At 45.4% G+C, this 15,748-nt stretch overlaps 1 protein-coding gene across 1 annotated transcript in view; it reads right to left on the reverse strand.

The window, feature by feature from the left end:
• MKS1 (MKS transition zone complex subunit 1) overlaps positions 1 to 14,650 on the reverse strand; it is a 53,779-nt gene extending 39,129 nt beyond the window's left edge. Inside the window, exons 1-5 of the mRNA XM_040423596.1 lie at positions 14,551 to 14,650; positions 14,365 to 14,480; positions 11,552 to 11,619; positions 7,486 to 7,641; positions 5,083 to 5,180 (exon numbers count right to left, since the gene is read on the reverse strand). Of these exons, the coding sequence (XP_040279530.1) occupies positions 5,083 to 5,180; positions 7,486 to 7,641; positions 11,552 to 11,619; positions 14,365 to 14,480; positions 14,551 to 14,627 (515 nt within the window). The 5' untranslated portion in view covers positions 14,628 to 14,650. The remainder of the gene's footprint in view (positions 1 to 5,082; positions 5,181 to 7,485; positions 7,642 to 11,551; positions 11,620 to 14,364; positions 14,481 to 14,550) is intronic.
• Between the last annotated feature and the right edge of the window lie 1,098 nt (positions 14,651 to 15,748).

Below are 15,748 nucleotides of genomic sequence, written 5' to 3' on the forward strand. Positions count from 1 at the left end.
GGAATATTTTACATCACAGATTAGCTGTAAGAAAAACCTGACTGTCTGTTTCAATAAATAATTATATTGCCCACGTAATAACCATTCTGGAGCATCTATTCCTATGACTATGTTGTGCCATTCCTGTATTATTCCTGCTATAGTTTTATGAATGAATTGCCAACTGGATGCTACCAGTTGGAGGCATGTCCCTCCACAGTCTGACGCCATCCCATCAGTGCTGCCAGTGGCTGACTGTGCAGGGATTTGTCACACCCAATTGGCATTTGATTCACAGACTTCTAGTAGGAATAACAGAGGAATGGCACAACAGAGTTATAGGAAAAGATGCTCCAGAATTGTTAATAAAAGGGAAATGCAAGTAGTTACTAAAACAGACATGTCAGGAGAAGTGACAGGGGTTGTCCAGGATTTTTTTTTTTATTATTCCTCTGTAATCTAGACTTACGTATTATCTTCCGCTCCGTTCTGGCTTGGTCACTCCCGGTCCCCATCTGTCAACTTTCACACAGACCGGATCATGTGCACCACTTCAGCTAATGACTGGCCGCAGTAGTGACATGTCCCCAAGTGGCACGTGACCCAGTAGTGACATGCTGCTTGCGGACAGTCTGTCTGTCTGAGTGGGGGGTGATAGTTGGGGACCAGAAGCGCAGTGAAGAAGTGAAGACAGTCTGGGTAGTATAGATCTCTTCACAGGTACCACTGGGTGTGGGATCCTGGACAACCAATTTAAAGGGGTTCTCCAGGAATAAAAAATAATATGAAAATACTTAAATATTATTTTATAATAAATATATTCAAAAATACCTTTCATTACTTAGAATGGCTTGTTTTGTCTAGGGAGAAATCATTAGGAGAAATAAAATGGCCGCCGTCCTATCAGTACACACAAAACCTTTCCTAATCGCACAGCAGGACAAGTTACTTCACCACCAGAGGTCGCGCTACATTTTTTCTGGAAGAGTAAAAATACTCCTCTTACCATTTTTGAGGAGTATTTTTAGCCGATGAGGAGAACGAAAGTTACAGTAATTCAAATAGTTAAAACGAAGGCCTACGTATTGCTATTTATGCATAAATAGCAAATTTAGACAATTTTAAATTTAGCTGACATCATATACTAAACATAAGACCACTGCCACCTAAACAGTGCCACCAGTTTTTGCCGGTATAGATTCGAACAGTAGACTCCTCATTACAGTCATTCCTCCAACGCCTAAAGCTGGGGACACTGTTACATGAGAGCTTCCCCCTCTGCAGTGGTCTCAGATTGTAGTTAACTGCTTTTTGATAGAAAATGGACATACTGCTATTGAAAACTATTAACTGCCTCAATAAGGTACGTTAAAAACAACTTTATTGTGTTCTCTTATAAAAAAAATCGGTTCTCCACCAAATCTGGCGATCAGGCTAGTAGTGTGAACTGGTGTATAAAGGAGATTTATAAATACTTCACTCTGGTGTGAGTTGAGGAGGAAGTATTTATAAATCTCCTTTATACACCAGTTCACACTACTAGCCTGATCGCCAGATTTGGTGGAGAACCGATTTTTTTTTATAAAAGAACACAATAAAGTTATTTTTAACGTACCTTATTCAGGCAGTTAATAGTGGTCTCAGATTGGATGCTAATGCTACATAGTCTTAGGGTGGCACAGAGAGCTCTGCAGAGTCAGGTTGGCACAGTATGAGGCTATGTAGGCTTAGGGTGGCACTGAGCTCTGCAGGGTCAGGTTGGCACAGTATGAGGCTATGTAGGCTTAGGGTGGCACTGAGCTCTGCAGGGTCAGGTTGGCACAGTATGAGGCTATGTAGGCTTAGGGTGGCACAGAGCTCTGCAGGGTCAGGTTGGCACAGTATGAGGCTATGTAGGCTTAGGGTGGCACAGAGAGCTCTGCAGGGTCAGGTTGGCACAGTATGAGGCTATGTAGGCTTAGGGTAGCACAGGGCTTTGCAGGGTCAGGGTGGTAGGCTAGGGTAGCACAGTGTGATAATGTACTGTATGTAGTGCACATAGTGGGATGTAGTGTGATTGTGTACTGTTATACTATTATAGTGTACATAGTGTGATAATGTACTGTATATACTGTTATAGTGTACATAGTGATACAGTATACGGTATATAGTGTGATAGTGTCATGGACTATAGTGCACATTGTTTAATAGTGTACGGTATATAGTGGGACAGTGATGCTTTTCCTTGGCCAGTACTGTCTGTGTGTGAACCCGACCCTACCCCTCATGCAGCCTCCTGGTCCATGGTGCTTGCAGCCTCCTCTCTTCTCCCCTGTTATCTCCAGGACTTGCATTGGCAATAAGAGTAGGGGTATCTGTAAGTCAGTCATGCTGTGACATCTGTGTATCAGCCAGGAGGCTTGTGCTGGGCCCCGCACCGGGTACACAGGCACATCACAGGGTGCTGCATCTATAAGCTGCTTCTCCTTTATTTTTCTGGCTACGGGACAATAGAATGACCTGCCCTGAGGGTCTCCCTCCCGTGTCCTCGCTGTCTTGCAGCTGGCGGTCAGACCCAAGTCTGAGGTTGGTGTTGCTTGCTGCTGGTCTCCTGTTGGCGTGACCAGTGCTGAGACCCTCGCTGACTGCTGTAAGCAGGAGTCTGAAGCGCTCAGCCACTTTTCCTTACTGCTGAGCGTGGTAGTGAAGACGGTCCCCTAGACCTTCTATTGAGGCCGTCTTCAGTACCGCACTCAGCAGGGAGGAGAGACGGCGCTCGGCTGAGCGCTGCAGACTACTCATTATATTGAAAAACCAGGCGCTCAGATCTGGGACCCCCACTAAATTTCACTACACAACAAGGCCACTTACCCCGCCAGTGAGGATCGTGCGCCTGCTTCCTCACTTCAGAGCGGTGTGGCATAAGCTCCGGCAGCCCGCTCAAACTGACCAATCACTAAGCTCCTTACTGTAAGGAGCTTTGTTATTGGTTGTTTCAAGCAGCAGCAGCATCGGTGCGCTGCCCTTGCCGTTCACAGCGCTCACTGCGCTGATGAATGGCAGGGAAAAGTCTAAGGTGTATCGGTACGCCTTAGACTTTTTCCAGGGAGTAAAATGGCCTGAACAGGCGTCTATGACGCTTGTACAGGCGTTATTGCGACCTCTGTTCACCACAATGAGCCATAGTGCTGCCTCATCCTCCTCTCTGCTCTGCTTGTCAGGAATCATGATCCTGAATACAGGGGAATCTCTGTGAAAATGGAGACGACGAGGAGACATGAGAGGAGGTGGGGATGTGACTAATGAGCAGCAGCACTTGAATGCAGTCTCCATTACCACAGTCTGTCCTGTCCTCCTCTCTGTACTTCATGTCTCCTGATGAACTAAATTCCCCAGAGATTCAGCTAAAGTTCTTATTATCTGTATTCAGGATCAGTAGAGCAGAGAGGAGGATGAGGCAGCTCTTTACCTCAGTGTTGTAAAGTAACTTGTGCTCCTGTGTGATTAAGACAGGTTTTGTGTGAACTAATGGGACAGCGGCCATTTTGTTTCCCCTGATGATTGCCCCCAGACAAAACTAGCCATTATAACTAATGGAAGGTATTTGAGAATATATTTATAGCAAAGTAACAAGAGAGAACCTCTTTAAGGGGGAAACAATACTGTGAGATTTAAAGGAACATTGCTCCTTTTCCCCCACTTCGATGGGACTGTCTAACAGTTTGATGTGTACGTGAGCAGGTCGATCCCTTGTTCCCCTGGTACTTTAGCGCTGCCAGAGGTGGTTTGCAGCTTCTTATGTCCCTTTCCCTATTACAATCGACATACAATGTCCTATACATACTAAGCCAAAAACACTGGTAAACATGGAGACCAGCACTTCTGGCAATCCTAAAAATGTTGTCTTTATTAAATCTTCATTAAAATATATGATAACACGACCGGCAGCATTGAAAATCATACATCAGCTCCACTCACATGCTTCTGGCATGATTACGGGCCTTAGTGCCAGAAACATGTAAGTAGGGTTATGGGAGAGGCAATAACCAACCAGGCACTGCCCACATGTCCTCTCTACAAGGGCTGGCAGTGGTGAACAGCACCTCCAAGCTCAAGCTCGGGTAGAGGCAGTAACAAAAGCCAGCAACTTATGTTTTACCATTAAAGGGGTTGTCTCACTTCAGCAAATGGCATTTATCATGTAGAAAGTTAATACAAGGCACTTACTAATGTATTGTGATTGTCCATATTGCCTCCATTGCTGGCTGGATTCATTTTTCCATTGTGTTATACACTGCTCGTTTCCAGGGGTTACGACCACCCTACAATTCATCAGCGGTGGCCGTGCTTGCATACTAGAGAAAAGGGCCCTCTCTGTTGGCCGGTACCGTGGAGGCGAGCAAAGGTACGCATGCACAGCAGCTCCTGTACCAGCCACCTTGTATCTGCGCTGCAGCGGTGGCCATAACCCCTGAATACGAGCAGTGCATAATGTGATGGAAAAATGAATCCAGCCAGCAAAGGAGGCAATATGGACAATCCCAATACATTAGTAAGTGCCTTGTATTATAGGGTCATCAGTATTAGATCGGTGGGGGGCTGACATCTGGGAGTCCCGCTGATCAGCTGTTAAAGAAGGCAGCTGCTCTTGCAGCAGCGCCGTGGCCTACTCGCAGCTTTTCCTAGGCCATGTGGAAACACGTTCATTGGACACGTGGCTTAGGTGCAGCTCAGCCCCATAGAAGTAAATGGGGCTGAGCACGATACTAAGCAAAGCCGCTATAAAATGTATGGCGCTGTGCTTGGTGAGCTGCGAGAAAGGCCACGGCGCCACTGCCTTCTCAAACAGCTGTTCAGTGGGAGTCCGGGGTGTCGGACCTCCATGATCAGATACTGATGACCTAACCTGAGCACGGGTCATTAGTATTAAAAATCTCAGAAAACCCTTTTAACTTTGTCTACAATGATAAAGGTAATTTTCTGAAGTGAGACAACCCCTTTAAGGTGTCTGTCAAAGCTGGGTGAAAACCAGTGACTGTGGTTAGTTCTAAGGAGACAAACAGGCAAACCCACATAGTAGAAAATGCACAACGCTTCCATCTGATAACCTTACTGATCACTTACAATGGTCTTTTGTCCTGCCGTCGTCTCCTGACATTTGCCATACGTTCTGCCAAGAAGGTGGGCGTTTCTTGTTCAGAGGTGGTCACTGACTGACAGTGCTGTGCAAGGAGAGAATGCCCGTCAGTACAGCCGAAAATAAAACACTGCATATATCCTTAATCCATAAAGACGCACAAGTATTGCTTTAGGACTGGCATACCCATGTGTCACAAGCAGAGTACTTTTTCTGAGGTCTCCCATTAAACAGGACCTGTCGCCACCAAGTGCAGTGCCATCTGCAGGCAGCATGATATAGAGCAGGAGGAGCTGAGCAGATATATAGCTTTGTCGGGAGAGATTCTGTAAAAAAGAATCGGTTCTTTCAGAGCTCGACAGTCGAGTGGGCCATCTTATCACTGACTCACAGCCATCTCTTAGGCTAGGGTTGCTATCAGTGTTTTAAAATCTGGTATTCTGTAGGCACGGACGGGGATTGGGAACCTAAAGTGGCCCTGGAGAAAAATACCTAAAAGTGGCCACTATATGTAGGAGGGTCTAAATTGACAGGAGGCGGGGCGACAAAAGTAGGGCGGTCAGCAATACCATAGCGCAAAATACCACACAATGTATTTCCCCAAGAGTTGGCCATTTTCTCTCCTCTTCCTCTAGTTGTCTCGGATTAAGATATGGAGCGGGGTGCTTAGGGGGTGAGATGCAGGTCACAACTGTTGAATTCAGGAGGGCATATGTGTGGTCGCTGGCCGAGTACCTGATTCTCACAGCGTTAATTACCAGAGCTCATTATATACCTGGCCAGTGGCAGAGATGGGGGTTTGGTGGCCCCCTGGGCCCTGTAAGGTCTATGGCCAATCCACCCCTGTCTGTAGATATAGGAAAACAATGACCCAATCTGGCATATGCTGGATACCGCCAGTGCCCGATGGATCCCATTCACTGTAAGCGGTCTACCTGGATCCTGGCATGAATTCCAGCATTCTGCCAGACAAAATAACCCAGCACGCAGCAGTATTTGATCTGCCAGAATGCCGGTATTTGGAATGGGAATCCACCGGGCGCCCGCAGTGTCCAGCATATGACAGATCCGGCAATTCCAGTATTCTGTCCCTATGCCAGAACAGAATACAGGAATTGAAAATGCCAATGTGAACCCAGCCTTATACAAGGAACACTGTCAATCACTGATAAAGATGAACCAATTTTGTACTGAGCTCAGAAAGAGGAGAGATTTGCATGTATAATTTACATGACTTTTTCGACAAAACCATATAACAATCTGCTCAGCTCCTCCTGCTCTATAACATGCTGCCTGCAGACTGCACTGCATTTCCCAGTGACAGGTCCTCTTTAAAGGGGTTGTCTAACCTCCAAGCCCAAATGAAAGGGGTCTTCCGGGTCTTCTATACTGGTGACCAATCCTCAGGATAGGTCATCTTTATGTGATCTGTGGGAGTCTGACTCTCAGCATCCCCTGCCAGTATTTCGAAGAGGCTGTGGCACTACAGCGAGCGTTGCGGCCTCCTTGCAGCACACAAAGCACAACACCCTCCATAGTATATCAGCTGTGCTTAGCATGGTAGTTCAGCGCCATTCACTTAAATGGGACTGAGCTGCAATTAAGCCATGTAAGCGATGAAAGTGAAATAACTGGCCTAGGAAGTTGCAGAGCTCACCAGCACCAGAATCCGATTACCACCGATCAGATATTGATGGTCTATCCCAAAGATAGGCCATCAATATAGAAGACCCGGAAAACCCCTTTAAATAAAAACTGGAATAAAGAAAGAAGCCCACTCACCTAGTCACCGCTGCTGCGTTCCAGCGCTGAGGGTCCTGTCATCATTGCTTCTGTTCCCCTGTGCCATGTCTAGTGTTGTCATGTCCACAGCTGCAGCCATTCACTGGCCTCAGTGGTAATGTGTCCATGGGTGCACATGACCACTGAACCCCCGTTCACTGCAGAAAAGCCAAAAGAAATAGACTTCTGCAGGGAAAGTGGTATTTCTATTAGCGGTTCTGCGGTGAACGCAGGGTAAAAAGCTATTTCCATCAGCTGCTCTGCAGTGAAGGGAGGATCACTATGCAGAGACCTGAGCGTGTGTGACCAGCAGCACTCAGCTGGGTACAGGGGACACGCACAATGCCATAAACTTTGAACAACAGGTGGCGCTATACTGTGTAAGTAAATGTCATTCCTAGACTAAAATTCCAAAGAAGGCTGTCCCATGTGCAGAACCTTTTCTTTAAAGAAGGACTTGCTGAACGCCACAGGCCCCGCAGTTCAGACTCCTGGTGATGTGATTACCAGGAGAAGCAGCAGGAGACATAAGGTAGTAGATGCCTCGCATTTAAAAGAGTGGACGACCATGTAATACAAGGGTTAAAATCCTAAATATTGAAACCTACCTCTTCTAGGTTGGTGTATCGGTCGTAGTCTGTGTAAGTGAAGACGCGTATATTCTTCCGTCCTCCTCGCCTCTCCAAAGATAAAATGTCCTGATGATACTGACGATCCAGAGGTGTGCAACAAGCCGCCTCATTTTGGTACAGTTCATATTCAAACTGGATGAATTATATGAAAAAGGAAGAAATAATGATACCAACAGTTAAAAATTCAAGAAACGTAAAAGAGGTATTCCCACTTATATAGCGGTACTATATTCTGCAGCGCTTTACAGACATTAGCGTCAAGCTGTCCCCAGTGGGGCTCACAATGTAAGGTCCCTATCAGTATGTCTTTGGAGTGTGGGAGGAACCCGGAGTACCCGGAGGAAACCCACATGAACAGGGTGAGAACATACAAACTCCATGTTGTCCATGGTCGGATTCGAACCTAGGACCCCAGCGCTGTAAGGCACCAGTGCTAACCACTGAGCCACCGCGCTGCCCGTCACCACAACTATTCATGGTTGAGATCAGAATACTCAGCATAGGAGGCGGCCCGAGGAAGCGGAGGTCATGGAAACCCCTGAGTGGGCTATGCTAAACTGTTTCTGTAACCCCTATTCCCTTCTAACCCCGCTCAACTGTTTCCATAACCCCAGCCAGGTGCCTACAATGGGTATTCCAATCTCAGCCATGAACGCCTGTACTGCAGGCCTCGGCCGATTCTGTACTGCGTCTGCGTCCAACACCAAAGCCAACGTGCAAGACGGGAGACTTCAGGGCCAAGAGTGATTACGTCTTCACTGCCTGGCCCTGTTAGTCAAAGCGACGGGAGCACAACATGCAAGAAAGTGAGCGGAGCTTCTGGGTGCAATGGCACTTCCCACTTTGCACCTACAAAGCAAATGTCTCAGCAATGTGGGCACACAGAGAGAAGGGAACAACATCACAAAATTCAGCAGACAAGCGCACATCTCTCAGGTCAGCTGGTTTTATGGAGATACATTTGGCGACAGATGACCTTTAACCTTCTCTAGCACATTATACAAGGTAAATCGCCATCACTACTCCGTACACCTGGAAAAAGCAATGCCCATAGCAGAGACTAGGTGATCATAAGCCTTCACATGCAGCAGGCTGAACAGACGCGCCTGTGATCCAGGCTACAAAGCTTTCTCCAATGTTTCATGCTGATCTTCTACACATACTGTAAATAAATTGTAGATATTCATGCAGGAGTGTAACCAGTATTCAGTGGGGTCCATGAAAAAAATCCAGAACGGGCCTCCCGAAGAGCAAGCAGCGGTTTTTGCTCTAGTGAATTGAATGGTGGCAGTGTAATACTACCTCTCCCCTTTAAACTTCACTTCTAGGGAAAATGTATAGCTGGAGGTGGAGCAGCAGTGATAAGGGGATCACCATGGGGCGGTCATATTAAAGGCTATGTACACCTTTGGGGGCAATTTTTTTTTATTATTGAGCTAAAAATATATTTTTTAAACTGGCCTTAATTAAAAATATGGCATCCTTTTTTCTGTACAGAGCTGACATGCTCTAGTAGCACCTTTGGATTTTCAGTCTTTTCTGTCGGACCAGGACTCCTTATTTCTGCCCTTATAAACACTTATTATAGCTCAGTTCTTATGTAAGGCCCCTTTCACACGAGCGAGTTTTCCGCGCGGGTGCAATGCATGACGTGAACGCATAGAACCCGCACTGAATCCTGACCCATTCATGGGTCTGTGTACATGAGCGTTTTTTTTTAACGCATCAGTTCTGCGTTGCGTGAAAAACGCAGCGTGTTCTATATTCTGAGTTTTTCACACAGCCCTGGACCCATAGGCCTCTTTCACACGGGCGTCGAGGAATGCGTCGAGGTCCGGATGCGTTGCAGGTGCCTTGCGGGAAACCCACGCGAGTGCGCACGCAATTTCGGTAAGTTTTGTCTGCGATTGAGTTGTTCAGTTTTTTCCGCGCGAGTGCAAAGCGTAGTAAAGCGTTTTGCACGCGCGTGATAAAAAAACTGAATGTTGGTACGCAGACCCGAACCAGGACTTCTTCACTGAAGTTCAGGTTTGGGTTCGGTGTTCTGTATATTTTATTATTTTCCATTATAACATGGTTATAAGGGAAAATAATAGCATTCTTTAATTCAGTATGCTTAGTAAAATGTCCATTAAGAGTTAAAAAAATAACTAAATTACTCACCTCATCCACTTGATCGCGCAGCCGGCATCGTCTTCTTCTTCTTCTTGCAGGACCTGCAAAAGTACCTGCGCTGGCGTCATCGCGCTCACCACAAGGTCAGCTCGATGACGTCACCGAAGGTCCTTTTCCAGCTAGGTCCTGCAAGAAGAAAGAAGACGATCCCGGCTGCGCGATCAAGTGCATGAGGTGAGTTACATACTTTTTTTATTTTTAACCCCACAATGGACCTTTTACTAAGCATTCTGTATTAAAGAATGCTATTATTTTCCCTTATAACCATGTTATAATGGAAAATAATAAAATATACAGAACACCGAACCCAAACCTGAACTTCAGTGAAGAAGTCCGGGTTCGGGTCTGGGTACCAACATTCAGTTTTTTTTTATCACGCAATGCATTGCATTGCAACAGCGCGACAAAAACTGAACATCGGAACGCAATCAAAACTGACTGCAATTGCGTACCTACTCGCACGATTTTCCCTGATCGCAGACGCAACGCATCCGGACCCAATCCGGACACGCTTGTCTGCAAGGGGCCTTACTGATAAGAATGTGGCTTAAATAAGTGTTTATGACCCCTCAGTAATTTAGAGATAAGGTTTATTAGATGAGGTACCAGTCACACAGCTAGAAAAACTGTTAACCCTTTGTGAGAGAATGGCTTGATATTTCTAATAAAGGTCAATTTAGCCAAAAATGAGTAACGTGCAATCATAAAAAAATTGCCTCCGAAGGTGTACATAGCCTTTGAGGTGGCTCTGTCCTGAGACTATGCAGAACATTACACCCACTTCTCCTGCCCTTCCATAAAACAGATCTTCTTTATTCAGTTACTACTAAAAACATCAGCCCACGTGGAAGACTAAGGACTAGACTGAGTCTGAAACAGAAGATATGTCTTATGGCAGTGCAGGAGAAGTTCTCTAGAAGTCAGATCCTGGTCCAGGATGATCTCCTTGCTCTCAGGTTTCCAGGTTGAGGACTAATAGACCGAGGTGAGCTGACCGTCAAGGTTTCTTTTGGAGTTGTCCTGTCCTGAGGCAACCCTTTTAAGGCTAAATGCACAATATCACAATGGCGTGCGGGAAAATCCGCACCGTAGGTTATGTACAATTTCAAATTCTCATGTACACAGTGCAGATTTTTTTCCGTGCAGATTTTGACCTGCGGTGAGGATTTTAAAATCTGCAACATGTCAATTTTATTTTATTTTTCCTGACCGGATTTTCTCCATTCACTTCAATAGGGAGAGGAAAATCAGTATGCAGAAAATCTGCATCAAATCCACACTGCCCAGTAGGTATAGGTGTGATGTCTGTTATATACTCTCAAAAGGGTCTCCAGCCTAGGGGCTGACAAGCCGTATGTGCCTAAAGTGTGACCCACAGAAAAAAAAAATATAAAATTCAACTCAGGTTGTTTTTTTTTTTTTTTAAACAGGGCTCAGAGTAGGCAGACAATCCCTTTAAGGGCTCGTGCCCACGAACGTAAGGGCTCTGTGCCCGTGATTGCAAATTGCGGTCCGTAAATGCACGGGTATCGACTGTGAGGCAGCCACGTGCGGATCGCGGACCCGTTCACTTGCACTACTTTTTGCGGTGCGGAGGCACGGCCAGAAACACCACGGAAGCACTGCATCCCTGGATTTGCGGACCCATTCAAGGGAATGGGTCTGCATCCGTGATGCAGGGTGCACACGGCCGGTGCCCCGTGTACTGCGGACCCGCAATATGGCCGCGGCAGGGCAACGGCCGTGTGCATGAGCCCTAAGTTAGAGATGTCTGTCCTGGTTTGAGTCCATCAGGCTTCACACCTACACCAGCTGAGCCGCCCATATTCTACATGTCTCACTGCAAACTCAACATGGAATAACTTACTGTGCTAAAAAGTTTCTCCTGCCAGGAGATCACAACTTCTTCCTCATCATCACCTGGACGGCAGCCACCTTTTTTTATAATAATAATTAAAAAAAAAAGATAGAAAAAATTTTAAATGCTGCATTGAAGATCACCAGAAAAGCATCTTCTCATGATATCCATAAAGTCCGGGCGCCATTTACTATCATGCATGGCTGGCCTCTGCCTGTGTTGCCCCATTCCTGACCAGAGGATAGGTCAAGACGTTTTTTTGTGAAAAAAGGTGACTGATGTAGAACACTGATGTGATGACGGGAGTTAGCATAAAGCCTCATGGACATGGCAGATACCCATAGTGTAATTCGGTGGGATAGATTTATCAAAACTGGTGTGAAGGAAAACTGGCTTAGTTGCCCATAGCAACCAATCAGATTGATCCTTTCATTTTAAAGAGCTCCTCTGGAAAAAGAAAGGTGAAATCTGATTGGTTGCTATGGACAAGTAAGGGGGAAGTTCACATCATCGTTTCATTTTCCATTCTTTTGATCAGAGGAACAGAAAAAAAAGCAGGATCCTGTAGGAAAAAATAAATAAATAAATGATCCCGTGCATCAATTATACACATTTGGCACCAATTTGATCCATTTCCGTCCGAGATCCGTTTTTTATTAGACGAGAAAAAAGCACTGCATGCAGAACTTTATGTCTGTCTATAAAAACGGATCCTAGAAGAAAATGGCTCAAGCGGATGCCAAATGTGTATAAATGATGCACGGGATCGTTATTTTTTTTGTTTTTACAGGATCCTGCTTTTGATCGATCAGAAGAACGGAAAATAAAACGGTGATGTGAACTCCTCCTAAGCCACTTTACACGAGTATGTCTCCAACTTTAGGTGAGAGCACACAGAGGGTTTGGGGTTTGTTTGTTTTTAACACAAACTAAAAAAAAATTGCTGTCAGGGCACAATATAGGACATATGTCTGAGCCAATCTGACATCCCAACAAAACTAAATATTACAGGGTGTCAAAAAATACCAAGTGTTCAACAAGATGACAGCTGTCCACCTGTAAGTGGCCACAGGACCTATACAGTCCATGCATTATCTCCAGGCTGCCCAAATGAATTTGTCCGCCACGAACATTGAGTGTAGCTCCCCAGGTTTTACTATGTTTATCCCTGCACTGTGACATCACTGTGTTTATTATCCCTGTACTGTGACATCACTGTGTTTATTATCCCTGTACTGTGACATCGCTGTGTTTATTATCCCTGCACTGTGACATCACTGTGTTTATTATCTCTGTACTGTGACATCACTGTTTATTATCCTTGTACTGTGACATCACTGTGTTTATTATCACTATACTGTGACATCACTATGTTTATTATCCTTGTACTGTGACATCACTGTGTTTATTATCCCTGTACTGTGACATCACTGTTTATTATCCCTGTACTGTGACATCGCTGTGTTTATTATCCCTGCACTGTGACATCACTGTGTTTATTATCCCTGCACTGTGACATCACTGTGTTTATTATCCCTGCACTGTGACATCATAGTGTTTATTATCCTTGTACTGTGACATCACTGTGTTTATTATCCCTGTACTGTGACATCACTGTGTTTATTATCACTATACTGTGACATCACTATGTTTATTATCCCTGTAATGGGACATCACTGTGTTTACTATCCCTGCACTGTGACATCACTGTGTTTATTATCCCTGCACTGTGACATCACTGTGTTTATTATCCCTGCACTGTGACATCACTGTGTTTATTATCCCTGCACTGTGACATCACTGTGTTTATTATTCCTGCACTGTGACATCACTGTGTTTATTATCCCTGCACTGTGACATCACTGTTTATTATCCCTGTACTGTGACATCACTGTGTTTATTATCCCTGCACTGTGACATCACTGTGTTTATTATCTCTGTACTGTGACATCATAGTGTTTATTATCCTTGTACTGTGACATCACTGTGTTTATTATCACTATACTGTGACATCACTATGTTTATTATCCTTGTACTGTGACATCACTGTGTTTATTATCACTATACTGTGACATCACCGTGTTTACTATCCCTGCACTGTGACATCACTATGTTTATTATACCTGCACTGTGACATCACTGTGTTTATTATCCCTGTACTGTGACATCACTGTGTTTACTATCCCTGCACTGTGACATCACTGTGTTTATTATCCCTGCACTGTGACATCACTGTGTTTATTATCCCTGCACTGTGACATCACTGTGTTTATTATCTCTGTACTGTGACATCATAGTGTTTATTATCCTTGTACTGTGACATCACTGTGTTTATTATCTCTGTACTGTGACATCATAGTGTTTATTATCTCTGTACTGTGACATCACTGTATTTATTATCCCTGTACTGTGACATCACTATGTTTATTATACCTGCACTGTGACATCACTGTGTTTATTATCCCTGTACTGTGACATCACTGTGTTTATTATCCCTGTACTGTGACATCACTATGTGTATGATCCCTGTACTGTGACATCACTGTGTGTATGATCCCTATATGTGACATCACTGTGTACAGTATCCCTGAGCATTTGGGAGATCAAATAGTTTTTCATAATCTGAAGCTGCTGCTGAAGCCATTCCTGATGCATTGGTGAGATATTACACGTTTTGCTCTGGGGGTCCATGGCAGCTCGATCTATTCTGTGACAGATCATGATGGGCTCACTGACTTACAATGGGTTCTATTATTATTATTGCCCAATCTGACAAGGTAGGAGAACAGGGAGATCGCGGAGAACACCTCTCTTATACTCACTAGTGCCGGGGTTGGAGCCAAGAGTCCGCAGTGCGATGTCCCCTCTGCTCCCCTCCTCCTCCTCCTGCACCCGCTGTACCAAGGCACTGACCGGAGACACCCGCTGCAGCTTCACCCTGCAGACACAAACATTTCACTAGGTGCGCTCACTATCGGCAGCCATCCCCCCTCATCGCGCTCCCTTACCGGATCTTCAGGTTCTTGATGGGGTCCCGAGACCTGTACACCACCTCCCCGGTGTTCTGGTTCCACTCCTCCGCCATCAGCACACCGCGCGTCCACGTCTCCCAGGTAACCGCTACGCACGCGCGCACGGGCTTCAGCGTCGTCACGTTCTGAGCGAACAGCAATCACCCGCGCACGGCCTGCTTCCCCGTAAACAAATGCGCCCCCTGCAGGTGGAAATCCGAATGACAGGAGAAATGTAGAAGGTCTCTTTCACTCCAGCCTGACGGATAGGCTCCAGATGCGGTCAGTGATACTCGCACCATTTTGCAAGCAAGATCCAGTCAGTTTTGTCTGCGATTGCGTTCAGTTTTTTCCGCACGGGTGCAAAGTGTTTTGATGCGTTTTTCACGTGCGTGATAAAAAACGGAAGGTTTACAAACATCTCTTTAACCGTCAGTGAAAAACGCGTTGCATCCGTACTTGCTTTCGGATGCAATGCGTTTTTAACTGAAGCCCCATTCACTTCTATGGCCCCTTTTTACACGGGTGAGAATTCCGTGCGGGTGCAATCTGGACCTATTCACTTTAATGGGGCTGTTCAGATGAGCAGTGATTTTCACACATCACGCAACGCAGGCCCCATAGAAATGAATGGGTCTGCGTCCGCAAGCAAGTGCGGATGCGGTGTGATTTTCACGCATGGTTGCTAGGAGAAGATGTAAGTAAATTGATAAAATTAAATTTACTGTATTATTTTCCCTTATAACATGGTTATGGTAATTGCATTCTTAGGCCCCTTGTAGACGAGCGTGTCCAGATGCGCTGTATCTGCGATCAGGGAAAATCGTGAGAGTAGATACGCAATTGCAGTCAGTTTTGACTGCGATTGCGTTCCGATGTTCAGTTTTTATCACGCAGGTGAAATGCGTTATGCACGCGCGTGATAAAAAACTGACTGTGGTACCCAGACCAGAACCCGAACTTCTTCTATGAAGTTTGGGTTTGGGATCGGTGTTCTGTATATTTTATTATTTCCATTATAACATGGTTATAAGGGAAAATAATAGCATTCTTTCATTCAGAATGCTAAGTAAAAGGTCCATTGTGCGGTTAAAAATATAAAAAATGTAACTCACCTCATCCACTTGATCGCTCAGCCGGGCTGGTCTTCTTTCTTCTTCTTCTTGCAGGACCTTGATGGATAAGGACCTTCGAT

The sequence above is a fragment of the Bufo bufo genome, chromosome 3 (genome assembly GCF_905171765.1).
Source record: "Bufo bufo chromosome 3, aBufBuf1.1, whole genome shotgun sequence".
Classification (NCBI taxonomy): domain Eukaryota; kingdom Metazoa; phylum Chordata; class Amphibia; order Anura; family Bufonidae; genus Bufo; species Bufo bufo.